This window comes from Platichthys flesus, chromosome 19, assembly GCF_949316205.1.
Source record: "Platichthys flesus chromosome 19, fPlaFle2.1, whole genome shotgun sequence".
Taxonomy (NCBI): Eukaryota; Metazoa; Chordata; class Actinopteri; order Pleuronectiformes; family Pleuronectidae; genus Platichthys; species Platichthys flesus.
In genome coordinates, this window is record NC_084963.1 from 6,712,589 (window position 1) to 6,740,568 (window position 27,980).

The window sequence follows — 27,980 nt, forward strand, 5'->3', positions numbered from 1 at the left end:
GGGAAATGCCAACAAATGTATGATTAGATGATTATCTGAAATAAGGAACATGCAGCCATCGACACGTGGTCGAGGGTGGAGGGCTCTGAGTGTGTGCCTGTGTGCGTGTGTGTGTGTTACTGTGTTTCAAGTATAAGTCTTGTTGTGGTGACCTAAATCTCTTTACATTGGGGCCAAAAAAGTCCCCATAAGGTTAGTTATTCAGTTTAAGGTATAGACATGTTTAGAGGTTTAGGCTAAGGTTAGATTAAGGTTAAGGGTTAGGGTTACACATGTAAAAACCAGGGATACGGTTCCAATAAGGAACTCATTTATTTCAACTAAATTAAATTTATTGTATTTATTTTCTTTTCTTTTTACTTCATCTGTCATCCCTCAACTAGTCAACGTTTGAGTCACTAGTTATTTCCATATCTTCATACGCCACTGTTTACGAGAAGCAACCCCCCCGCCCCCGCCCTCCTCCACTCACTCCTACACACACAGAGAGAGAGAGAGAGAGAGAGAGAGAGAGGCGTGTTCTCCTGGTGTGCACCTTCAAACTTCACAGACCAGCAGCAGCAGCATCGTGTCAGAGGATTTACAGCTTTTTTGCTATTTCTTATATTCACTTTGTTTCCACACATTAAAGTTTTGTTATCATCCGGATGGAAAGACTTTTGTTTTCACCCCAACAATCAGGTAAGAAGATCAATATAGTTGTTATGGCTCGTTTATAATGTTTAAAATATGTCAGATCAGCTTTGGATCATCTTCTAACACGAGGGGAAACGTTTCTAGTAAAAGGAGCGTTTTATAAATGATATATAATCAAACTATATTAATCTATTGTTATTCTTAAATTTGTCCCGTAATAACAATGATACTAATAACAATACATAAGCATTTCTTTGTGATTTCGGTGGAGCTGTGCTGCTCCATTGATTGACAGGCTAGTGACAGGTCCCCTCCTGCAGGATGTTTATTTTCTTATCACTTCCTCCAAGGCCTCTGAGCACATACTGTATATCAATCCTCATATTAATGGAGAGGGGGGTGGGGGGGGCAGTTGTATCCAAAGCAGCCAACTGGAAGAAGGTCAAACAAGAACGCTGAGCATGTGATGGCTTAAAGTGCGGGTGATGACCTGTAAACCCGCAGCACTGTGATTCCCTTTGTTTTTTTTCGTTTGCTGTGCAGGTTCAGAAATGTTTTCATCCTACAAACTGCAAAGTGACGATTTGTGCACATTTGCCTTATTTTGTACATTTGTCTTACACTTTCGGTGGGGGGGAGAGTTAATACAGACAAATACACACATCATTTAATGTAATACAGTTATTTCTTGGTAAAAGTTAAAAACATCCAGTAGATTTACATTTGTTAAGTTTCATAATATTCTTATTCATCGTCAAATCGTCAAATCAAGTAGATTTTCCAAACCTGCTGGATAAACCCTGAATTCCTCCGGGCTGATGTGAGCAGATCTCAGCCGAAAACAATAGAGGAAACAAGAAAAGTGGGACTTTGGCCAATCGGGACCATGAGCAGTGAGTCACACGGTTAAATGTCATCAAAAGAGGTCGATTTGAACAATGTATGATAAGTGACAAGAAACGAAGAAAACACTTTTAACAAGCTTTGATCAAGTGAGAGTCTGAGAGAGGAAATGAGAGTTTCCATCCCTCATGTTTTTAGGTTTTATATTAGAATAACTGAATTGAAACTGAATTTGGCCGATATATTATCCCCACAGCTGTTCATCAGTCATAGGGACTTCGAGTTGAACTTGTCAGGCGTCCACTGGAAGCGAGTCCATCGGTGTTCAGTGATCGAGCAGCAGGAACAAACGTCTGAGCATCTCCAGGCCTCAGGATGATACATGTGAAGACAGGTAGAACTAGCTTGTGCAGTTGTATTAAAAGAGTTTTGCCTCATCAACAATCCATCCCTCCGTCCATTTGTACCACCTATCCTTTGAGCGTCTTTGGGTGAGAGGCGGGGGGGGCACCCTGCTCACCAGCATATCACCGGACCAATCCTCATCATTACCACCTTAATCTACGGTAACGTGGGGACTGAATAAACACTGGATTGGGAATTCCTGCTCTGTGACATACGCTAACGTGAGGCACCAAAATAGATCACTAACATTTAATCTTGTTGAATCTTATCTTGTCAAATGTTTCGGACCTCAGACATCGGCAGGAACTTTGTCTCATGTTTGCAGATTGTAGTTTTTTTCATCGTCGTTTATAAAGTTTCCCTTTCGGCTTGTTTCTGCTCTGTGGATTTCTAAAAGATGTCCTTTATTATATCATAGCAATAGTAGGAAGTTCCTTTTTTCAAACTTAAGTGCAGAAGAAAAAATAATAGTTGAGCATTTTTTACTATCATTATTACTGTTATTAGTAATAGTAGCAGTAGTAGTGTTTTAGATGATGATGCGCATTAACAACGCTTAGTTATGGTCACTGAGAAATCACATAGCGTGTCGGATCACATCATCTGGACCAGAACTAAACTAACTGGCACATTTTTCAACTCTTGCAATGTCTCATAAAATGTTATTTAGAGTTCAAAGATCATTTCAATCATTTCAATCTACTGGAGAGAACTTATATTATAATAACAATCATAACAATAATGATAATAAGACGTCTGTCTCACTTACTCCCCTCAGCTGTTGTGCACTGATGAACTGAACAACTTGACCTACATCTCATTCAAACTCTTCATCTCCGCGAAGGCCCTCGGGGGTTGAGCCCCTGTTTGTGATAACACACTAATCTGCTTACAGTACAGAGGAATTCAGCTAAATACCCTGAGAAAACACAGCAGGGATAGTTTTACAGCTTTCCCGTAATGGTGCAATGGCTCCTCAAATTCGGAGGTGCCTCACTTTGGGTAATTATCAGTGATTTTTGGAAGAATATGATGTCAGTGGTGGGAATGATTAGCGTGTGGAAGGGTTTCGGGAAACTGGAATAAAAGGTGCATTGTTGGATTGTCTGCTTTGGCCCTGTGCGGAGAATAAATTGTCCCCTGCTGTCCACCAGAGATAGATGGCTCTTCTGACCTGGTGTGTGGTGACCTGCAATCTGTTTGTTCAGGCTCCACCACTGAGATTGTGTTCTCCCTCTTCCTCTCGTTTCTCGACAGGCCACCACTCTTAATTTGCTTTAGCTGTTGTGCAAAAGTCAATGCTCCCGCCACCATCTGTGACAAAGTCAACCGAGCTCTAAGGGGAAGGCTGACAGACGGGCGTGTGAAGATAAAAGGTACGAGTGAAGTCAGACCTCAGACGTGATGTTTGTGTTGGGAACTTCCTGTCTTGGCCGTGCCCCTGCGACACAATCACTCTTCCATTAAGCTGTTTGGCAAACAGCTTAGTGAGTGGGATGACAGCGCCAAGAAAGCAGAGCAGACGAAGAACTCACCATGCTGAAGACTGACCAGCTGGTCTACATTGTCCTGGAGCTGGTGATCGCCTGCCTGGCTGTTGCTGGAAACATCCTGGTGTGCTGGGCCGTCTGCCTCAACTCCAACCTGCAGAGCATCACCAACTTCTTTCTGGTGTCCCTGGCTGTGGCTGATATCGCTGTAGGGCTGCTGGCAATTCCCTTCGCCATCAGCATCAGGTACCATTTCATTTTTACACACCAAAACCCCCGGACTGATTTGGTCCAACAACTCACTAGATTTTAATACACTCCTGAACCTGTGATATTTTCTTGCAGTACCGGCTTCTGTGCAAACTTCTACGGCTGCTTGTTCATCGCCTGCTTCGTGCTCGTGCTCACCCAGAGCTCCATCTTCAGCCTTCTGGCCATCGCTGTGGACCGCTACATTGCCATCAAGAACCCGCTCAGGTGAGGGGAGAAGTAAAAGGTCAACTCCACTGAAACCTGAAACAGAGACGGAGACTTCCACAGTGTCACGTATTCCATAATCAGGGCACTTTTCAAAGTTGTCTGCAACTGTATGAAATTTGAACCAGTTTTTGCTTTTTGGACAAGAAAACTTTAGGGGTATTTTTCTGGGTCGTGCCCCACACCTCCAGCAAATTTCATGGAAATCAGTTGAGTAGATCTTGCGTCGTCCTTCTACGTATCAAGCAAACCCAGTGTTCAGACAGAGATATGTATCTCCACCCGGCCTTACTGGGTTCCTATTTTCATGCTGCTGTAAATATTAAAACAAGCTGAAGACAAATTTTCCTCCATGTAAATCACCACCATTCAAATAACATTGTAAGATAGCCCAATCGCTTTCCAGCTGATAACAAAAACAAATCCAAAGGTTGTTTAGTCGCCGCTGTGTTACTCCTGGCATGAGAGGATATTTCATTGAGTAAAGCCCTGCAGGTCATACATTTGCATGAGCAGCTGCATAACAGCTCCTGCATCCTTATGTGTGCTCACAGATGACAGCAAACCAATCATGCATCAGAGGTTGACATAGCTTTATATGTATACTTTACATATATATACAGTATATATATATATATGTACGCTTTCCCACTTCCTCCCACTATCCTGAAGTGAAGCTAAAATATCCTGCCACCATTTAGATTCAGCAAATAACAATCTGGGACCGTCGATACACGCTTCAGTTTGAATCTTTCCGTAATGACATTCCAGCCCCATTTCAATAGCATCAAGTAACTAATTCCAATTAAACTCAGCTAATGTAGATTTTCCAGTAATGGCAGCACTCCCATACACTGTCTTCTTTATCTAAAAAGCAGTAAAAAAAAATAGAGAAAAGCAGGACAACTAATGTCTTTCCTATTTTGTTAAATTAATAATTCCCACACGCTTGGATGCACAAACATTTTATCCTCATTTGAATCACCTCATATTGATTTTACTGCACATACGATCATAATGAAGTTAGATAAGGCAGCTGACCCGTATAAGTGTGTTCTCCTCTCAGGTACAACAGCCTGGTGACAGGGCAGAGGGCGAAGGCCATCATCACCCTGTGCTGGGTCCTCTCCGTGGGCATCGGCCTGACTCCGATGCTGGGCTGGAACACAGGTGGGCCATTCATTTAGAGCAATGTGAACACATGATTCCAATGCCTCAGAAATTGTAGAAAAAATGTGAAATCAAACACTGTTTCTCTGGTTTCTGAGAAGATAGTTTAATGTCTGAGTTTTGACTTGTGTTTGTTTCATTGTCAGTTGTCGGAAGCAATGAGATCTGAAAATCTTTATTTCCAACCACATCCTCTTTTAAGCCACAACAACTCATTTCTAGAACTATTGTATTCAGGATGAACAGTAACACAGGATGTGGGAGAAAAGCATTAAATAGACACTTGGGTAAAACTGCACAAATCCATTAGTGGTATTGAATTACTAGAGAAAAGGGCTCGAGTTCATAAATGAAGACGGCATGTTTCTACTCGTGTCAATCTTTCTAACTCACAGCACAGATGATAACTGAGGAGAACACAGGTAAACAGTCGAATTTTGGGTCTAAATCCCAAACGGTGCTTGGTCACTGTTGCCATGATTAAACAAAAAATCCCCCCTGTCTCTGTTGCACAGGTTTGGACTCCAAAACCGCCGGCAACACAAACAGTAGCTGCCCAAATAGCCTGTGCGAGTGTCTGTTCGAAGGAGTGGTCACCATGGACTACATGGTCTATTTCAACTTCTTTTGCTGTGTGCTGCTGCCTCTGCTGGTCATGCTGGTCATCTATGCCAACATCTTCCTGGCCGCGCAGCACCAGCTCAGGATGATTGGTTTCAAAGCCTCGCACATGCCCGTTCTTGCAGTGATAACCTCGGCTTCGAGCTCACCTCGCTCCACCCTGCAGAAGGAGGTGCACGCTGCCAAGTCACTGTCCATCATTGTGGGGATGTTTGCCTTTTGCTGGCTTCCAGTGCACATCATCAACTGCTTCAACCACATGTGTCCCGACTGCGAACGCCCACACATCTGGGTGATGAACATCGCCATCATCCTCTCCCATGCTAACTCCGTTATGAATCCCTTCATCTATGCCTATCGCATTCGGGAGTTCAGGGAGACCTTCCGGAGGATCCTGTCCCAGCACATCCTGGGGCATGGGGATATGCATGGGCTTGGCGATGGCAGAGGTGCTGGAAGCAGCAGGAGCAGCATCGTCAGGACTTCTTCCTCTTCCCGCACCAGTAAAGAGTCATCGTGTGCAACTGTAGTAAACAGTTACATCCTAGACCCTGGTTCCAAGCAAACCAAAGCTAACCAGGAGGCCTCTTGCCACTGGACCACGAAGTTAGACTCTGCATCAGGTGGCCAAACACCCAACTTTCACCAAATAAGCAACAGTTCACTAACACAGCAGCTGCCATGCATCATGGGATTTGCTGCGCAGGAAGGAAAAGAGTCAGACACATATCTCGGGGGAACAACAGATGATTCGGAGCTGAGAAACAATGAGAGTGGTATTACTTTTGTGAATGTTCATGCCGGCTTCTTAAAACAGATGGACTGCACATGCTCTGCAGAGCTTCCAGAAGTCTCATGACAAAGACATTAAAGAATATAAACTGTATTTATACTGCCGGCAAATATATAACATTCTGCAAATAACACGAAGGATGAACAAAGCAGATCGATAGCAGCAGTAGAGCTGTATTTCCTCTTTTTGTTGTGATATCTTGTTTTGCTTTGTTACTTTGTTCTCAGCACCGATCTCTGATTTGGATCAAATCTACAAGAAAACAAAGAAATGTGTAATGCTTAAATTCTCCCATGTTTTTTTTAGGTGTCTTTTAAACAATTTGCATCTTGGATTGTATAAAAGTACTTTCAACTGACCTGGATCCACTGTATATGTGTTTTTAAAACATTTATATGATAAAGTTGCATTATTTTGTACATGGTCATCTGTGTTATTTTTACTCACTAGAGGACTAAATATGTATTTAATTCACAGTAGGTCACTTTGTAATGAGGTTTTTTCAAGATAATTGTGACTATTGGACTGAGTGATATGAGGCGAGCGTGGGGGAAACAACGATGTTTGACAGGTATTTCAAGGCGAGCACTATCTCTTGTTTATAGATCTGTTGAAGACTCATTTCTCAAACTGCTGGATGGCCACAGAACACCTGATGATGCTGGTTTGATAACTGCCCGGCAACACGTGTCTGTTGCTGCCTCAACAACAACTAAGTGACTGATGATTCAAAGGCACTGATGTCAACGAGCCAGTGACCACACACCCAAAACAAAGCTTGCTTGGTCTATCCAAATATCAGCCCATATGCTTGTAACACACACACACATACGCACGGCCACAGACGACTCTGCGGGAGGTGTTTACAGAGCGGCCCGACTGCTGACGCCAGTCAATGGGCCTAATGCAATGGAAATCAAATGAAGGTTCATTTGATGATGTCTTTTATTATGCCATTATGCCTTCGCTCTCCTCATTTAGAGGCCCTTTCACTGCAGGGCATTAAGCGACACTTGTGTGCTTTACATAAATCCAGGAAGAGGCATACATGGGTATGTTTCTAGCTCACGCACTGTGTATTTATTTGTTTTTAAATATATACATATCAGTTGTTTGTTACACTTTGTGGCATTTTACAGCAGTATGCAAATCAATAAAGCCATCTCTTTTGATGTTGTACGCATAGTTTTTTGTACTATTCAAATCTGAGTCACTTGTTTTGTATAAATAAAAGTGAATAAATACACAAAGCACTGTCCTGTATCACAGACCGCAATATTTGTCATGTGATTACAGGCTCCAGCAGGATTTATGAGAGGACGATTTCCAGTAGAAATACAATCAAACAATAGGGGAGGAAGTACTCAAACATTTGACTTAAAAAGTACAAAGAAATAGACAAAAAGTTAATAAAGTAAAAGTACATTAACTTTTTATACTTGAGTAAAAGCTATTTAAACATAACGTTTTAGGAGTACTTGCCGAGGGAAACCTACATCAGTAACTTTGCCTACTGTATTTAGTTTGATGCAATAATAGTTCACACTCTGTCATTAATCAAGAATGATATGCTTTGTAAAAAGGGATATTTGCTGATATGTAGATGTGCAAAAGTGGAAAGTACCTTATACCTGAAAATGAATCTACTTAAGTAAAGTACATAAACATGAAAAATATACTCAGGCAAATTAACAAAGTAAATGTACACGTTAATCCAATTGGCCTTTTTCTAGGACACCATTTAATTTATAAACTACTAAATAGTAAGTATGTGCTGCTTTGTATAAAACTGCAGTTGTGACCACAGATGTCACAGGAATCATCAACATAAGACAAACGTTGCTCCTTTGTTTTTATCCAGAGCTCAAACATACAAGTCCCATGATGCAACACGGGTTCCATTCCACCGGAAGTACTTCGCTTGCCTTTCGTTGCATTGTGGGTAAGCGGAAGAAGGCTCAAAAAGAGACGCGAAAGCGACAAGAGCACGTTGCAGAGACAAGAACTAAACCACAAAGAAAATCAGTTTCCAGAGCAGAATCCAGGTAAACGTTTTATTGGCTTTTATAAATTGGTGTAATCACGTTGCTTAGCTTAAACAGCGGTGGTGTTTCGCCTTGTGGCGCACTGCACCTTATTCATTCACGGAGCCAACATGGCTCCGGCTATTATCTGCGCTCTTAATTTCAAACGTACACACACCGTACGTTTGAAATTCAAATGTTGGAAAATGGAACTCCAATCCTGTTGAATGTTACTTTTTAGGTTGTAGCAGCAACTAACTTCATATAATATGTGGAGAGCTTACCCTCTGGTTCGGTACACTGCGTTTTTCATACATTAGCCTAGGCGGCTAACGCTGCTAATTTAGCTAGCAGGTAACTCCCCATTGCCTCTGCGATTACACACGTCTTATGGTTATCTAACTTGAAGTTCATTGATCTTAAACTACTTTACACAATAATATGAACCATCTCACTAATGTTTACATCTGTGGTCCCCACCTCACATGGTTTAATTTGTAGTCGCAGCACTAGAGATGCTAATGCTACTAATGGAGTCGCACAACACATTATTTTGACCGAGCCAGTTCCTGGTTTCTTAACTTCTAAACATATCAAAAATAAATAATGTTTTGCTGTCCAATTTAAGCTAGCTACAAGAAACTCTTTCAGCCCAGCATCAACTTATCATTTTAAATAGTTGTACATTGGAGAGGATGGAATGGTGCGAGTTGACATCTTAGTATTGGTGGGATTATAATGGTAACAGCCCGTTTTAACAGGCTCTTTCAATACTTGTGTTTCAGGATCACAGTTGAAAAATGTCTATCGGCGTACCAATCAAGGTTCTGCATGAAGCAGAGGGACACATCGTGACCTGTGAGACCAACACTGGAGAGGTGTACAGGGGCAAGCTGATCGAGGCCGAGGACAACATGAACTGCCAGGTTGGTCTTGAACACTATAAATAATGAATAAATAAGGCCACAGCGACTTATTTTCACTTATGTTCTGTTCCTTTGGGATGTAAGCTGGTTAAAATCAGCTTTGCTACAACAGTCAAACTATTTTTATTCAGTTCTGGTTTTACAGAAAGTAATGCCCATAAAGTTGATAATTTCACGTAATGTTTTTAAGGTGAAAATTTGCACTGTACCCCATTTCCAATGAACTTTTCAGCAGGTGCTGCTAAGTGGTTCACTTATTTCTTTACGATCTTTCATCTGTTTTCTACTCTTGTCTAAATCAATGTATTTGAAGCTTTTTTGGCTTTACTTGATATATTCTATAATCCAAGTTGTCAACCAGTTCAGGTGGATGGGAATAAATGAGCAGAGCTGTGAAAGACTAGAATTGTGAATCACTAATTCAACAGAATGGCTTGGATTGTTAATTATTTTGAATTTTTATTACAATTTAATTCAAACTTTTTTCTTGTGCATAATTTTAGACCAAAATACACAACTCACTATGACACGTTAAAAATTGTAAGCTGTGATTTAACCTGCATGCAGCTGAAATATAATCTTTCTTTCATTGCTACAGATGTCAAATATCACAGTGACTTACCGTGATGGCAGGGTGGCGCAGTTGGAGCAAGTCTACATTCGTGGCAGCAAAATCCGCTTCCTGATTTTACCAGACATGTTAAAGAATGCACCGATGTTAAAGAGTATGAAGAACAAGAACCAAGGATCTGGTGCAGGAAGGGGAAAGGCGGCTATTCTCAAAGCACAAGGTGAGAGGGAAGATTTATTTATCAGACTCATGGTGATTTTTGGCCTAGTACAATTTAAGTCAGGGTTTATCCTTCATAGAAAATTCCGAGAAGGTTGATAACTAAACGATTGTGTAGCTTCTCTACGATGTTACCGTAACTAGAGGGGGAGGTGACTGTGCCACACACAGACGCCGCTGCTCACTTCTCTCTCAGCCAGGCACACAACATGTAATCAGGTTAAAACAACAGAATTTGTTAACGTAGATATGTATGGTGAGCTGGAGGAGAGAGCAGCTAGTGCTCTGCTAGGTTTGAGCTGAGTTGGCAGTGTGCAGCAGGAATGAGCCCGAAAGAGGAGCAGCAGATTATTGACAGAGCCGGTTAAAAACTGGAACCTTTTCACTGTTCACGTGTATGAACAGCCTCCAAGTGAACACTGTAGGCTGCGTTAGTGGAGCTGTGCATGGCTCTCTGGGTGTCTGGGTAACGATTATATAAAATCGGACTTGTCTCAACATCTGAAGAAAACCAGTTGGGTTAAAGTATTTAATTAATATCGTCACTAGCTTTTATTTATAAACTTATTTCTGTGACCACTTTCCCAAATGAGTGACGCACTGTCAATTTGAATTATCTTTGTTTTTATTGAAATGTTATCTTGTCTTTTCGTCTGCAGTGGCAGCTCGAGGCAGAGGCCGCGGTGGAATGGGAAGAGGAAACATCTTCCAGAAGAGGCGATAATTGCGACATCTGTGTTTAAGATTTTTACATTGTATAGTCTTTTTGATTTTTGTCTTCTTTGGATTGGATATCTTGGATATTGTTGCAGTCCTGTTTGCAGATCACTGCTTTGATTTCATTTTTTATGAAAATAAACCTGTCAATTTGATGTGTTGCTCTGTTTGTATTTTTATAACATTAAAAACAACAGGAGCTGAACAAAAGTGCTTTACAATCATGTTAACGAAAGGTAACGCAAATATGGATCAAATGATGAGCAAGGCAGTGATCTGTTACTGATCAATTGTGATTTGGAGAGGGTAGAGACAGACAGGTCATATTAATTAAAAAAAAAAAAGATAAATAGGACTGAAGAATTTGCAATGGTTCTTAACTGGTAGCTACCAGTCTCAACACGGTTGACCTATTATCCATATTTATAGTAAGTCATTGGACCACTGTGACATCCGAGTCACCTCAACCGTTACAGTCATTCATCCACTTAATTGCTATAAAGCTGAGTGAGAGGCCAGAGTACAAAGCTGGAACAAACTGTAATCTAAACCAAACGCTATAAATAAAATAGTAGGTAAACAGTTTACAATACAACATTAAAAAAGGAATATAATAACTAATAAAACCAATACAACAAACTAGTGAATTATTAAATACAGTGGAATAAACTATAGAACTGCGACCTAAACAAATTGTGTATTGTTAGAAAATAACTCCAATAACAGAAGCTCTAGCCCTAACAGGTGGGAGGACATATAAGGTGAACTAACTTGAACACAGTAAAAAGTAATTATGATAAGATAACTACCACATATATTTAAAAAAAAAAAAAAAAATAGGTACATAGTCATAATTATAATACGCCCATGATGTGATTCACATCTTTTGTGTATGTTGTGTTAAATATGGAGTATCCAGCTGTTTTCTAGTTCCTCTAAATCCCAAATAAGCCTCGAGGTAAAAAAAAAAAATAGAAGCAGCAGCTACTCCCTGATCCGGCACCAGGGGGAGCCAGTCTCCCGCAAAGAGCCTGTGGCATTAATCGTGCAGATGAAACGTTTTTATTCTGAGGTCGTGATCTGAACGAGCAGGAGAAGAAGACCAAGCAGCTGCCATTAGCACTTCCTGTCTGGATCTACAGTTTTTATTTCATATTTATTCTGTAGCTCCGTGTGAGGGACTCGACCCGTGTTCTCAGCCCGGTTCCTGCATCCCTCCCTCGGTCAGGGCTCCGCTCCGCTCCCCCGCACAGCAGCTAGCTACCCGCGGTGCCACAGCCGCTGCTCGCCCCGCAGCGAAGAGGGAACAAGGTGCCCCTAACCCGGGACTTGAATTCTTCATAAACACGCTAAGGTAAGAGTTTAATATATCACAGCAGGTGTTGGGAGGTTTATTGTCTTTTTTTTTTTTTTAAATCGTTTCTCAGCCAGCAGCATCTCTGACTCCTGCCCGACAACATCTGCATCTTGACAGATGAGGCACAGCCGCTAACGTTAGCTTAGCTGTAAGGTAGCCTGCACCTCCCTCCCCGGTGGGTTTCTCCTCCTGCTCCTCGGTAGTTTCTGGATCATCGCTGACAACTGTTCGCTTTAACGTGAGGGAAATGAAAACCCGCCATTACAGCCCCGTTAGAGCCAAACCTCCATAATGTGAGAGGGAACCAAAGAGTCGCTTGTTAGTGTTCGAGTTGACGATGCGATTTAAACTCTTTTATGATTTGTCAACACTGGGTCGTTTACTTGCCTTTACCTTCTGACTTCACCTGGTGTTTCCCCCTTTTGAAAAAATGTGTTCTCACCATCATGGAATTCACTAATGATCTTCAACAGGAGCTCAAACAATGACTGGTTAATTATTAAAATGTCTGAACACAGTATTGAGGTTTACTTGATCTCACGTTGGACTCAAGCCTCTTCTGTTTTTGTGCATTGTACATTTATCCAAATTGTTGTCTGTAGAGTGATTTGAGCCACAGAGATGAATTTGGTAAACACACCCTGACAGCTGATTGAGATGTACCAGTTTATAAAAGAACTGAAAAGAAAAAGATGACATGTAAATCATATATCCTTTAGTTTAGTTGATGAGGTAATGATTAGTTGATCTATTGGTTTACAAAACAAAAATCACTCAATTACAATTGTCAAAGAAAATAGTTAAATATTTTTGGGCTTAGAATGAAATCTGAAAAGGTGACCTTGAGTTGTGGGATATCAGGATTATATATTTTTACTCATTTCAGATTAAATAAAGAAAATAAATTGCAGCTATAGTTCTGGATGATATGACCAAACATGTAATCGTGTCGATATCAATAACTATCATGATAGTGACTGTCATATTTCTTTCAATTGTTTGTTTTTGCTCCTGGGTGAAGGTTGTAGTTATAAACTCTTCTGTAACAGCGTTCAATGAAAAACAGTTGAGATCAATAATGTGCTGTATCTCCTCACTGTGCGTACACCACTCAGGAAGTAAGCGGTAAAGGGAAATGTATTGAGCCGTTGTTACGTTTCTACTGATGGAAGTTGTGTTGTGATTGATTTTAATGCCGAGCCCCAGTTGCAGCCCTGATATCCACTGTGACTGTGTCTGTCTCGGAGTTCATAACAAGAACAACAAGTCCAAACAGTGTTTCTTGAAAATGCTAAACCTTGCAGTGAAATATGTTAGATTCTCGGTAAAATCCAGCCGTGATTGTGCGACAACACAGCAGTCTAGTTAGTCAAGGAGGCTCATCCCTCCATTTACAGCAGCTTATCTCTTGCGCGGCCCCGCAGATCGCTGACAGGGTTGCCCTGTTGATCTTTTAATGAAGCCGGGGATCCTCCTCTGCTCCAGATGGCCCTGTGTCGTACTTGTACGTCTGTAGGACCGTGTCTGTGTTGTTATTAATGCTCTACATGGCTTGGACCCCCGCAAGCTCTGATAAGCCCTCCCTCCTCCTCCTCCTGCCCAGATAGTGAAGGTCAGATCATGTGACTTTTGTTATCATAAGAGGCGCAGTATGGCATCTGGAGCCGGGCAGCATCTGTTGATGTATCGTCCGGCTCAAATCCAAATGCTTGTACTTCATTGAGCTGCTGCGATCACAAGGGATCAGGGAAGTTCGGGGCTTTAGCGGTTTGGTTATCCCTGATCTACAGTGTCTTTGTCTAGGAACTTTAGAGACATCGCACAATACGCTGTTTCAGGGCACAAAGGCTTTTAGAACTTCAGTGCCAGGATCTATGAATTTAATATTTCAAATATTTCGCAGAAAGCTCAGGTTTGAGTTTATGATGAAATACCTAACACTGTAAAACAAATTAACATGAGCTACCTGTAAGTCTTGTTCTCAGCTAATACGTTACAAGTGGTTGTAGTTGTTAGGCTACCGTTGGTTTGAAGTTTTAAAAACTCCTCCCAAATTATTGTCTCGACACCGAATCATCAGCAGAAACCATTTATACCGGCAGCTTCTTTTAAATCTGCATAGCATGACAATGATTGTTGTCATTACACAGCCACAGATAAAACTGACCCATGTCCAAACCCTGTAGAAAGAGGTTTGCACTGATATTATAATGTAATAACTTTACACCATTACCAATGTAGGCGCTTCCCTGAAACACCTCAATGTGTCAGGAAACAGGTCGTACCATCTGTCATAGATCGAAGTAGGACACGCTTGGTCTCTTCAGTGGGTATAAAAAGCATGTTGTCTCCGGTGTGTTGCCAGGTTTAACTGAGGTCATGCACGTGTGTTGTTTCTGAAATCCCCTGACGCCAAGTTCTCCTACACATATTGTGTTGCTTCAATAGCAGCACGCTAACTACCTTCTAGAGCATATTGTGTGTGTTTTAAGATTAAACAGGGAAACTCATAAATGTCAGATACGTTTGGATCTTGAGGAAGAGAATATATCATCTCTGCCAGTGATGAGCACATAGGCTGTGATATGCTGTGGAGTACTTCTATAAATGTATATGTGAAATGTACAGTATATGTGAAATGGACGAGCCAGTGGAGAACACAAAGAAGTAGCTTTGTGCCCAGGAGACAGTTGTGCTCGACATGAGTCTCTTTGTGTGTAGTGATGATTCTCTTACATCACCATATATATCGTAAGCAGTCGATGGAGGAAGCGAGGTCACCTGGAGTGGGTGTTTCTTCCCACGCACTGTCCTTGTCCTGAACCCTGCCGGAGTCTTATTTTTCTTAATGCTTCCATTTGTTTTTTTCCGGCATCTGTGAGATTTGCTCAGCTCCCACACACTTCCTCCGCCGCAGCCACAATCCTGTCAAGACCGTGACAAAAATCAAGGAAAATGTCTTTCTGTTTTTCTCACCATCTTTTCCTCCACTCTCTCCGTTCCTCTCGAAAATAATAGGCAGATAATAGGCTGAGTGAACTCGGAGATGGAAATGGCCCTCCTGGAATTACACAAAAAGGGTTTTGTTTAGATGCTGTTCAGATAATAATTACCAGTGTTGCATAAGTGACGTCAAACGCAGGCCGACGCGTCAAATCTGTCCACTTAGAGCTGAACTTTGTGTTACTCGATGTGTTTGCATGCATTAATTAGCACTTAACAGAGCGTGTGGAAAAAGCCCAGACTCCCCAGATGCTTCAAATGGAGCCGTTAGAGAATACAATATTTTTAGCCTTTTATTTAAGATGCATGTATTTGCTTTGATTGCACGTAAGATTTCCATCCATTTGGATTACACAGTTTTAACATGTAGACAAATGAAAGAGTAAGAATTATATAGACTGATTATATAAAGACGTACTAATAAAGCTACTGCTTTTAAAGGTTGTTTTTTAAGTAGACAAATAAATCAGGAAGCTCCATTATTAATGTAGCTGTGTCCCAGACCTTTGTACCTCCAGTTATTAAAGCAGGAAATACCTGAATTTGTTTTCTTACTCCCCGTTGTCTGCTCGTGTGTCGTAGGAACCACTCTCCTGGGGGTTCCCATCTGATGGAGCAGTGCTTGTCTGCCCACCATGTTTCCTTGTCACGTAAGCCCCTGGCCCTCTGCTGAGCCCATGGCCTCCTGCGGCAGTCATGCACCCCAGGATCAGCCCTCACAGCCCCTCCCTGACCTGCTGTGCAGCTGTCCCGCTCCACCTTTGAACACCACCCCTCAGACGCCATCCCCGGACCCCATGGAGTCCCTCATAGTGATCACGGAGTACGAACCCAGCAGGCCGACTGGGGAGGAGGAGGTAAGAGGAAACACGCCTTGTTACACCTCGTCTCCCAGAGATGTGTCTCTTTGGACTTCTGGCTTTGTGCTCATATTTTTGTAGAGGTAATTTCAGATAATCTTAAATAGGGGCACTTTGCAGATATGATTTTTAGACCATGTAGACCAAATACAGAGGCTTTGTTTATTTTGATGCTTGAGTTTGAATAATGACAAAGTACCAAGTGGAAAGACAATTTCAACAAATTCACTGTTTGACGTCTCAGGTAGAAGATATGGACAGTTCTGAGACGCCCGAGCCGGCTTCCTCTGTGGCGGCGCCCTTCCCAACCTCGTCCTGCGACCTGCTGTCCCACACAGTTTGCCGGTCGGCGTCCCTGCTCCCCCAGACCCAAGAGCAAAGGGGAAGACTGAACATGTCAGACAGGAAACTATCTCTGCAGGAGCGCTCGCAAAGCGTGGCATCGCCCTGCAGCTCCCCGGGACTCAACGGGCGCTACATTTACCCATCGTTACCGTACTCGCCCATCACATCACCCCACTCTTCTCCACGGTTTCTCCGCCGACCCACTGTGGAGTCCCACAGTGTCTCTATCACAGACCTCCAGGTATGATCGAGATTTGAGGCTTACAGAGTTCCTGTGGTATGCATTTGATGTTTTAGTTGATTTTACCGTTTGAAATCAACAAAATCAACATTTTTCATCCAATATCAGCAGTTTTCTGGGATATCTGTTAGAAATCCTCAAAAATAACCAAAATATAGTTGCATCCAGTATGACTGTAGTTGTAATTCTATAATTTATTGTCCCGGGAAACCAACTGACCTGTGTATCCCCTCAGGTCTTTACTCTGCTTAATGCATTACACATGAATGAACAAACTAACTCATGTTCACACAGAGCCAGGCTCTTCCAGAGGCGCTCCCCCTGAACATCTGTTACTTTATCAAAATATCAGTATCGCTCTTGTCGGAAAGTAAACAGGACTGCGTGTGCATTTGTCTTGAAAGCAGCAGCACAGTGGTTAAAGACTGAACTGATATGAAGGTAAGGTTTTACAGTCTCACTAGATGTAGGAATGACTGTAGCTGTGATCCCTGTTGTATGTACTGTAGGTGCAGAATCTTATAGACATCTGCTACAGTAGCTGGAATTCACCTTATCACTTGATGTAGGAATGAAAAATGCACATGAAGGTTAATTAGGTGAAATGACTGTAATGCTCTGTAATGAATGTGTCATGACAAGTCCGTTGATAATTGAAATTCTCTAAATTCTCTATACTCACTTCATCTTACCATCCTCCTGGAAACATACAAATATTGGAATCCTCTGGAAACCAACAGTCAAATAAATGACATTTAGACGTGTGCCTTAAATGAGGAATTGGTTTAGTCACCGCATTTCTATTTTGTATGAATCATTCTCTGCAGGCTGGGTTATGTGTGTTCACAGCACTTAGTGTTTCGAATGAACACCACTCTTCACCGTAGAATGATGGTAGACTACACTGGTGCTTGACCGAATAGTTTCCTCTGATCACTACAGAATATATTACAAATCTATTAGGGCCATGTAGCACATCCGGTCTCTGGAATCCCAGGCACACTGCAGGATTAGATTAGTCTTTACTGTCACTGTTGATGAGATGCTCTCTGATTCAATCTGGATTTATTAAAGAGGAATTCTGCCCTATGATTACAAATGTGTGTATGTAAATTAATGGTACTTTCAATGTCGCAGCTGCCCCATTATATTACACCGATGCTGCTGTGGTGTGGCTGCTTGTGGAGGTGATCTACTGAGCCGATACCGAAAGTTTTAGTAAATATCATTGATTTACACACGCACATTAATTAACATTGGGCCCAGGTAAAATAAATACAGGAATAGTTTTTTTAAGGTGAAGTTTCTGCTTCAAATGAATCGTATAAAATCAGGAATAGAAAGGGGACAGAACATGCAATTTGTGTTGAGTCAGAATCCTTGGGGCCGTGATAAGCAAACAGCTGTTGGTTGAAGGGAAGTTAAATGAACCAGAAGTGGGACACTCATGATTTAAATGCATCTAGGTGCTAAAATATGATTCAATTTTTAAAAGGAAACGATTTTCTCCTCCTCTCTTTTCTCTTTCCTCTCTCTCTCTGTCTCTCTTCAAGGACTGTGTTCAACTTAACCAGTATAAGCTGAAGGATGAGATCGGAAAGGTACCATCACAGACAACACACAGATTGGTCCCTTTCACTGACTCTTCCATTTCCCTCTCCCTGCCGCCCACTGCATGTCTGTCAAGTAGTCCACATCATCGAGGACTCACAGTCACAGTCCCTGATATCCTGTCTCGCGCTTGTCCTCATTTCCCAAACTCTTTGCAAACTACCAGGCCATGGGAGAGTTGGAAGATGGATGAGAGGCTGGTATAAATAGCGCTCTCTGAGGATTGTGCAAGGCCTAGTGGATACGAGTGTGTGTGAGCAAGTGGGAGTGTGTAGTTGTAGTTATGGATTGTGGGTTTAATAAGGCATAATGTATATATTTGTGTGTTTCCCCGTGTAAGTAGGTAGGTAGGTATGTAAACATGTTTGTGTTCTTGTTCAACTGAGACCAATAGAGCCTTACCAGGCTTGTTGGAGAGGTTTCTGTTATCAGATCATCTTTGGGACTGAAGGATCAGCTCTGTGCTGCTTCTCCAATCTGCTCCCCCAGCAGGAAATGATCCTGCCAACCCCCCTCCTCCTCTCTGTGTATGTTTTGTGCATGAATTTTTGCACACAGGCTACTAATTGGACCTAGTTTTTATCCAGAATATCGTGTGTGTCTGTGTGTGTGTGTGTGTGTGTGGGCAGGGGAGCTTGATAACACAAACCAGATCCAGTTTCCTTAATAAGCCTGAAATCAAAAATGAAAGAGAGAGGGAGAGATGATTTGAATGTGTGTGTTCTCACTTTGAAGCATCTGGTACTCTTTCAGTGTACACTGTCAGCCCACTCACTTCCATTCTCTCTCGATGGGTTTTTTATATTTTTTCCCCGTGTGTATTTCGAACGTTTGCTTTGCACATAGGGCGATATTTATTTTGTTTAAACATAAAGAATTGACAGCTGCTCAATGTCTCTTCACTGGGTTCTACTCTCTGTTAATTACTCTCTCTCGGACCAGGGCTCCTATGGTGTTGTGAAGCTGGCGTACAATGAGGACGACAACACATACTATGTGAGTTATTCATGCACATATACACACAGATGTGATTTCTCTCACTTCTCTCTCCTTCCCTATCACTACTCTCACACACACGCAGACAAAGAGAGAGGCATTGTGTCTGCCCCCCTCAATGGTGTGATTTCAAGTGAAACCTCCACATTTGGAAATGTCTCCCGTTAATTGTGCCTCTCTCGCTGAGCTGTAAAAACAAATCAGCTCAAGCTTTTCTGTTTGCTGCTCATGATTGTTGCTGCAGTTCTCATAAAGCTGTGTGATAATGACAAGGGGATTATTTTAATATTCCTTCCAAGTGACAAAGCCCCACATGTCGCAATCAGCGATAATAGTATTGCTGTGATAACTGCGGGTATTGAGGCTATCAAGAAAATTACATTTAAATTGGAAATTTTTAGGTATTCAGAAAATCTGCCCCAAAGAGGGAAAATATCCTTAAAAAATCCTGCTGTGTCGCATTGTCTCAGTTCACAATGGCTTCAATGGTTGTCACCAAATATGGTTAGAAAGACTTTTGATTCGTACCAGGCAAACATCTGCACGGCATGAGTGAGGGCGTTCCAGGTAGTTGCAGAATACCATCTGCTTTCACGTGGTATTAAAATCAATTTAGGATGTTGTGCAGTCATGCGTTGGAAGCAGCCACATCTGAGCTAGACAGGTGAGAAGAGCCTCAAGATCTTGCACCTAAAAAAGAGCAAATTTTATAATTTCTATCTCGAGATTATTGGTTTTTAACGATATCTATGTAATTATTAGTTAGTAACAATAATTACTAAGATAACAGGAAATAAAACATTTTGCAACCCTTTTAAAGTGCACATGTTCATTCAGAAAATATGCCAACATTTTACTTACTATTTGAAATCCAAACTCTCAGAGTTCATAAGGTCTCAAGATATTTCACAAACATTTTTATGTTGACATTTTCTGGAGCAAATTGCTTACAGGCCGGAAACGAGTCCATGCTTTTATAGCTTTCAGAATCTTTTTTCCCAGATGACCCTGGTCAGTGCACACAGCCACATGAACACAAACGATGTTCAAGGTGAAAAGATAAATCTTAATGCTCGGGGATGTTTATCTGTGGGTGTGAGTGGTTGCACTGCTGTAGCTTACTCTTTTTGTATTCCTCTCTCTTTGTTTTTTCTCTGGATCTCGTCCCCGATGTCTCTCCCACCTCCTCTCTCTTATCCTGTCCTCTCTCCAATTCTATCGCTCCCCCTCTCGCTCCTGTAGGCGATGAAGGTGTTGTCCAAGAGGAGGCTGATGAGGCAGGCAGGTTTCCCACGTAAGTCTAGAGCCAGCGGCAGATGGTTAACACAGCAGATAGCACTGTCCTATCAAAAGTCTCCAGCCTTCCTCACCTACTTTGTTTCTGTCCTCCAACAGGAAGACCTCCCCCTCGTGGAGCCAAAGCAGCCCCTGAGGGCCCCCCCCATCTCAAAGGACCCCTGGAGCGGGTCTATCAAGAGATTGCCATCCTGAAAAAGCTGGACCATTCCAATGTAGTAAAACTAGTGGAGGTAAGGTTAAAATGTGTTTATAGAGAGGTGAGAAGTGCAGGTGTAACAGTAGATTCAGAAAATCAACAATTCAAGAAATGATTTTTAAGAAGGAAAAACTCAAACTAATACAAACTGGCAAAATACAAACAGGCTTGTCATTGATTCTCTTCTCCTAAGGAGCTGAGAATCAAAGGTATACTGCCATTTTTATAATGGAACAATCTGAAGAGTGGCCTCAGTGGAGTGTCATGGAAAGAAAGAAAGACACAAATCAACACAACTAAATCTATTGAGAATTATTTAAATTTGCAATGGAGAAGTAAACTAACTGATTCTAACACATCTACACAGGACTGACTAAAAAACCTGCGGCCTTTTGAAAAAACTAAAATCCGAACTGCATTATACCAGCAAATACATTTTTACCAGACAAAAAAGATGAGTGTGTTCTCACAGTTTTCCTTCTCTTTGCTTCGGTGCCAGGTTTTGGACGACCCCAGCGAGGACCATCTGTACATGGGTACGTTAGGGCCAGTCCTCCAGCCTTTGGAACATTACACACACACACACACACACACACACACACACACACACACACACACACACACACACACACACACACACAGTCATGCATAAAGCAAATACAAAACAAGGTCATTTGAAAGGATGTTGTTTTTAGTTTTCTGTGTCTTGGTTACTAAAAATCTTTCATCCCTAACCTCATGTGTGTTTCTGTCACAGTGTTTGAGCTGGTGAAGAAAGGGTAAGCTAAGCCTCTTTTATATGGTGATGATTGTGGCTCTGGAGTGAGCTTAATCCCATTAGTTATGATTGCTAATTGTGTGAGTGTGTGTGTGTGTGTGTGTGTGTGTGTGCTGTCATGTATTCACGTATTCAGGGCTGTGATGGAGGTACCGACAGATGAACCTTTCAGCGAGGACCAGGCACGCTTCTACTTCCAGGATCTGCTCAGGGGAATTGAGTATTGTGAGTCGTCCAAATCAAACCTCCTGTTATTCTTCCCTAGCAGCCTGTGACAACGTTGTATAAAGCCAAGAATCGGGCGATTGGGGTTGTGTATCTGTCTTTCTTTCTTAGATGGCTTGTTATTTTACCACACACACTCTCCAAAATCGGGGGAATTAATAAACAATATAATCTTTAAAACACAAAACACTATGATTCAATGGTGAGCTGGTATCGATTCAGCTCAGATTCAGATTTCTTTTGATTTGCAGCATGAAATAAATGGGGGTGTCCGTGAACTACTTCAGCTCAGCCTCGGAGAATAAATACCAGATTGACACTTATTCTTTAAGTAGAGATACAGATATGCAACGCCTTTTTTTTCTTTTCTACATTTCAGAACAAAAGAATCCTGATGCAAAGCCCTAAATCATCTTAATGCACAGTAATATCCCTAAAATAGCTGTTATCAAGTCTCTAATAATTTTCTCGAATATTTTGTATTTTCATACAGCAAAGACACAGATTTGTAGATGAAAAAATGTAACATATAATTGTGGTGGCAAGATTAAGGCAGTTTAGTAAAAACATAAATTGCAAACAGATTAGTATGTATGATATGATTTAAGGTGGATTTACATATATTAAGAAATAATTACAGGTGTTCATGTTTGTTTATTTTTACCAGCAACTGCTTTAATGTTTATCCAACTTCCTTCTAATGCAAGATTACTTTGCATGGGTCAAGCTCAAATTAAAAATACTCAGAGGGTATCTTAAAAGTATCATCTTAAGATCCCCCTTACATCCCAGACTAGGTCCTGTCAGAGAATGTTTATCATCCTGCCATAATCAGATTTTTGCTAATGGGACCTTGTTTTCTGTTTCATCAGTACATTACCAGAGGATCATCCACAGGGACGTCAAACCCTCCAACCTGTTGGTGGGAGAAGACGGACACATCAAGATAGCAGACTTCGGAGTCAGTAACCAGTTTGAGGGAACCGATGCTCTTCTGACCAGCACAGTGGGAACTCCTGCTTTCCTGGCCCCCGAAGCTCTGTCAGAAACCAGGAACTACTTCTCTGGAAAGGTACTGAGCTCACTAGTGCCCTCTGTTGATGAATTTCAGAATTTGTTTGGGTGTGTAATGATGCACTGATATTATAATATATATCTTACAACATGTTTTTTTCCCATTAAGGCTTTGGATGTTTGGGCCATGGGAGTGACACTTTATTGTTTCGTCTTTGGAGTGGTGAGTCTGTGATATTGGTTGCTATTGCTGAGTTACTCCTCAATTACTCCTCAATCGGAGAGGCGGTGGTCTAGTGGCAGATACTTGGACTATGGGCAGAGAAGGTCTCTGGTTCGTCTCTGGTTCGTCTCCACGGAGCGACAACAAAAGACGAACCTGGATTGATCTGTCCAAAAATCCAAGAGTCTCCCTACCCTGTCTAGTGCCCCTGAGCAAGGCACCTTACTCCCCCAACATCTGCTCCCCGAGCACCGTACATGGTCGCTCACTGCTCTGTGTGTCCTGCACCAGATGGGTCAAAAGCAGAGATTAAATTTCACTACCTGCATGAGTGTGCCTTTGCATGTCTGTGCATGTGTTTGGGACAAATAAATGCATCTTAATCTTAATGACAATCTGCTGATCCCCCATTAAAATATACTGCTCTGTCATTCACAGTGTCCTTTTATGGATGAGCGCATCCTCAGTCTTCATCAGAAAATCAAGACACAGCCTGTGGTGTTACCTGAACAGTCAGTTCTTCTCCTCCTCCTCAATTTGTGATGTGTTTATTGTATTTAATGGCTGCTTGTTAAAGCTATAAATTAAATATACAATATGCATTTTAAATACAATTTTATATGATTAACATTTGATTTTCACTGTTTCAACAGAGCTGACATATCAGATGATCTCAAAGATTTGTTGCTGAAAATGTTGGATAAGAATCCAGAGACGAGGATATCAGTCACACAGATTAAGGTGAACTCTTCTTTTCGGCTCAGCTGGTTGTGTCCGATATTTGGGATTTAACCAAGTTTGAGATTCACACATAGAATGAAGGAAGTCACCTGATCGAAACATTTTTAAAATACTGCTGTGTCTGATGGATTTGTAAACATACATCTCATCTTGTCTTGTGCCTGTGTCCAGGTGCACCCGTGGGTTACAAGGCACGGTGCGGAGCCGCTTCCTCCAGAGGATGACAACTGCTGTCTGCTGATCGAGGTCACAGAGGAGGAGGTGGAGAATTCTGTGAAACACATCCCCAGCCTGGCTACAGTGGTGAGTTCAAGAACTTGTTTTTGTCTCTGTTTTTTTAGGTGCTGTTTGCTTAGAAAGCAATAATAAGCCTATTCCCCTAAGTATTACAATATGCATATTCTTGTGAGCCCAACCCCTTTGTTCTTAAACCAGACAGAAAGAAAGCGAAGCATGCTGTATTAATGTGTGTGTGGTTCTTCATCAGATCATGGTGAGAACTATGCTGAGGAAGCGTTCTTTTGGGAACCCGTTCGACCTGGGCCGCAAAGAGGAGCGCGGCAGCTTGGGTGCTCCAGGGCAGACGCTCATGTAAGGATTGTTCACAGCTTACAACAAAAACTAATGAAGGATTTGAAGTATTATTAGGAGTCAGAGTTCTCTGAGCAGTGTGCTGTCACCAACATAAAGTCACTAAGAGCTGTTGCCAGCTGTTTGTCAGGTAAACAGTTGTTATTTCTCTCCTCCCTCTCCTGCCCTGCAGGAAAGGCAGAGCAGGCAAAGTGAGATACTGCGACATACACTGTAAACAAAGAAGGTAAATACCTGGAGGAAAACATAGTGTTATTGTAGTAAAGTGGTAGCAACTGTACTTTAACACCCCTGGCATGATAGAAGCAGCAGCATTTCCCAATGTGGCTTCAGTGGGAAAATTCTCTCCTATTTAGAAGTGTGCAAACATCCTCTAGCATCTACCAGAATATTTACTTTATACTTCTGTATTTAGTATTTCTTATATTCTTCTATTTCTTAATTTAATGTAGGATGGTCAAAGCGAAATTTCACTCAAATTATATGAATTGTATGAACGGTGTTGTTGTGTTGACTTGTGTTAGATTATTAAGTATCAATGTGTTCCTGCAGGAAAAATATAATCTTAAAATATTAATATTTGCAGCAAAATTGTTCTCCATACTAAATTCATAAAGAGCCCAGAGCATCTATTTATCATGATAGGTTGATATTCATTCCTTGCATGAAGAGTCCTCACTTTTCCAAAAGCACATATCTGGGACTTAGTGTCCTCATGTTTGTCCTTGGAAAGAATCCCAGCTTTATTTTGCTGATTTCCCCCCTCGTGATTGAACGATGCTAGTTAACAGCTTGCCAGGTTTCCTTTGTGCCTGCTGCCCTGCATTACGTCATAATGAAGTGGTTAGTTTCATAACGTCTTTATGAAGATGGACAACGTGTCTTTACTCTCTCTCTATATCCAGAATTGAAGGTAAAATACCCCAGATATGAAGAGATAGATAGATACACTGCAAGCTCCTGTTAGCACACATGCTCCAACAATCACAAGACAGTCTCAGCTGTCAATCATGACCTTTCACCCCATCAACAAATAATCAAACATAACGAAAAACCAAACTGACTGAAAAATTTACTCTGGAACTAACATCAGTGACTTTTAGTTTGATCCATTTCCCATCTGCTAATATGGATGAGGCAGAGCTTATGACCTATACTGCAGATAGCCACCAGAGGGCAATCAAGACACGTAAGCTTCACATTCGAGGAGCCGACATGTTGTCTATCTTTATATACAGTCTGTAATTGGAGTCAGTTGCTGTAATTAAAGAGGTGTTTCTGATGTGACCTTCAGGAAGCAGGAGAGTGGGGATGGCATGAAGACTATGGACCTGCCCTACGTGGGAGAAGACGAGGCTCTTTCCTGATGACCAGGGTCCACAGTCCACCATGCCCCGCTGCACGACCCCCCTTTACTCACGCTTTTATACTGGCGGCCTACGCCCACATGCGTTTCCTGGTGGAGGTGAAGCGGCCGCAGAGAACAAAGAGAACCCGACGGATCTGAGGCACTTTGACGACCATTTGCTTGTTCTCCATTTTCCGAGGCTTTAAAGGGAGACTTGTCAAAACTCCCAGAGAGAATCCTCCTGAACATTGCACCTGTCTGCAGCTCTCATCGCCCAAACCAGTCTCCTCTCTTCTCACCCTGCATGCATGTATAGTCTGTGCATGCTTCGTCTCAGGCTTCAACTGTACAGCTTTGTGTTTTACTTGTAGTTTAGCCACTCGTGTTTCTCCTTGTCCTCACTTGACGATACTTTCAGGTAACGGGTGGCCGTGGATGACGGTTAATGGGGAGGGATGGTTGTATTTTCGCCATCACCTCAACCTGCTCTCCATTGGAGCAGGTTTTTATTGACGATGATTGTCTGGTTCGCTCTGCTTCAGAGCGGCAGGGCCCAGTTTTGTCAAATATTTTTCAGAGAACGACTCATCTGCACAGTTTTCCCCCAAAAAATGGAAAAAAGGGCAACGATAAAAATGTTTACGTCACTGAATGCATTTGTTTACTTTCCCAATGCAACATTGTATAAGCTATTTCTGAGCACTGGCAAGCACAGGACACACTTTGTTTGATGCAATTCTTTCTTATTTCAGTCTTACCACTGGCTCTTAATTGAGTCCATCATCTACTACAATCAGAGAGTAGAAAGCTTTAAAAACTGTTAATATGTTGCTTTGCAAGTTCATCATTGCTTTTCAATGGCTTAGATTTAAAGCTTTTGCTTCAGTGAGACTTTTCTCAAGTGAGCAGTCAAATATTTGTTGGTTTATGCTTGATATTTTAAGCTTGACAAAAACAGAATGTGTTGGAGCAACATTATTCTTTAGGCTTTTAAGTTTAAACCCAAAATTATTTCTCAGCTATTAATTGGACAAACATGCGCTCGTTGGCGGTTTCATACTGAAAAGAGAAAATCGTGACTCTCCAACCTCACGTTCAAACTGGGAAGGTTCTCACTTGTTTGGTTTTGTATCGTAAGAATCAGTGTTTTTTTTATTTAAACGCACATTTTCAGAACACCAAAAACACTTTAATTATATATAACGTTGTAAAGTGCAGTAACTTAAACAGACAAACCTTTAAACTATTTGTTTGTGTTAAATTACCAGAGCTGGTGCAGCATTTACGTTTTGAGATGGGAGGGCATAGAGCAGCTGCAGATGTGTCTTGTAAAAATCTATGCATATCTATTGAACTGTTATAAAGAAACTCTTATGTCATCGTTGATTGAAGGACTGGGCCAGTCTGCAAATATTTATATATAAACTAACTATCAAATATTTATATTTATTCTCATGTTTTTTCATTTTTGATGATCCCAAAGCAGTAAAATCAGCACATTTCCACTTTTGCTCCTTGTGTTTCCTCTTTGTTTGTCTTCATTTTCTCTGGCATTAGTGTAAAAGTAGAGATAGTCTCTGGATGTTAACATAGAAAAACGACAGAATATTGTTTGTAACATTTCAATGCTTCCACACATGAATAACTTCGGCACTTAAGTGTTGAATGTATATGAAAAGGGACTTTGGATTAATATATTTTGTACCTTACTACTTGCATGTCACTCTGAACTGTACCAAGTGTGTGTCTGTTGTGTGACTAGTACTATGCATATGGTGTGTCTCTCTCTGTGTGGTGCAGTGGTGTCGCTCTGTCAGGTTGTCACATGCAAACTCACTGGCTGGATCGGGACGGCTGCACGAGTTTGAATCATTCTCTTCACTTTTCTTTACTGGATATTTAATTCATGCTGCAAATAGAGATACGATTTAAATTGCCAAACTGGACTTTTTAAAACACACACACCCTTTCTGTTTATTATATTTGCATGATAAACAACGATAGCTAACAATATTTTAAAGCCTGTCATTAACTCAATTATTGCAGAATAGCCAAAAATGTATTTCAGACTTTGCAATGCCACCTCATTTAAATAGGCCTTCTACTCATAATTACACATTCTGAACTAAATGGAAGTTGCTGCAGATTCAGAATAAGCTTTTGATTTGAGTGAAATAAGGCAAGTTTACCTCTGGTGGGAATATTTCCCGTCCATGACCAACAGGAAGTGAGTGAAGGACAGTTGACGTCTAAATGCAGG

The 27,980-nt window shown here is 41.5% G+C and overlaps 3 protein-coding genes across 3 annotated transcripts; all 3 read left to right on the forward strand.

The window, feature by feature from the left end:
• Positions 1–2,996: 2,996 nt before the first annotated feature.
• Positions 2,997–7,589, forward strand: adora2ab (adenosine A2a receptor b). Its single transcript, XM_062412277.1, has 4 exons — positions 2,997–3,620; positions 3,720–3,851; positions 4,918–5,021; positions 5,537–7,589. The coding sequence occupies exons 1-4, from the start codon at positions 3,421–3,423 to the stop codon at positions 6,499–6,501; spliced, it is 1,401 nt and encodes a 466-aa protein (XP_062268261.1). The 5' UTR covers positions 2,997–3,420; the 3' UTR covers positions 6,502–7,589.
• A 735-nt stretch (positions 7,590–8,324) lies between these two features.
• Positions 8,325–11,047, forward strand: snrpd3l (small nuclear ribonucleoprotein D3 polypeptide, like). Its single transcript, XM_062413561.1, has 4 exons — positions 8,325–8,480; positions 9,245–9,385; positions 9,984–10,176; positions 10,835–11,047. Exons 2-4 carry the CDS (start codon positions 9,260–9,262, stop codon positions 10,897–10,899), a joined length of 384 nt encoding a protein of 127 aa, XP_062269545.1. The 5' UTR covers positions 8,325–8,480; positions 9,245–9,259; the 3' UTR covers positions 10,900–11,047.
• A 930-nt stretch (positions 11,048–11,977) lies between these two features.
• LOC133975275 (calcium/calmodulin-dependent protein kinase kinase 2) lies at positions 11,978–27,230 on the forward strand. Its single transcript, XM_062413184.1, has 17 exons — positions 11,978–12,246; positions 15,835–16,109; positions 16,357–16,698; positions 18,252–18,299; positions 19,252–19,305; positions 20,548–20,599; positions 20,701–20,834; positions 21,300–21,336; positions 21,558–21,579; positions 21,715–21,803; positions 22,676–22,875; positions 22,987–23,040; positions 23,479–23,552; positions 23,694–23,781; positions 23,953–24,084; positions 24,269–24,372; positions 25,667–27,230. Exons 2-17 carry the CDS (start codon positions 15,888–15,890, stop codon positions 25,737–25,739), a joined length of 1,725 nt encoding a protein of 574 aa, XP_062269168.1. The 5' UTR covers positions 11,978–12,246; positions 15,835–15,887; the 3' UTR covers positions 25,740–27,230.
• Positions 27,231–27,980: the final 750 nt, after the last annotated feature.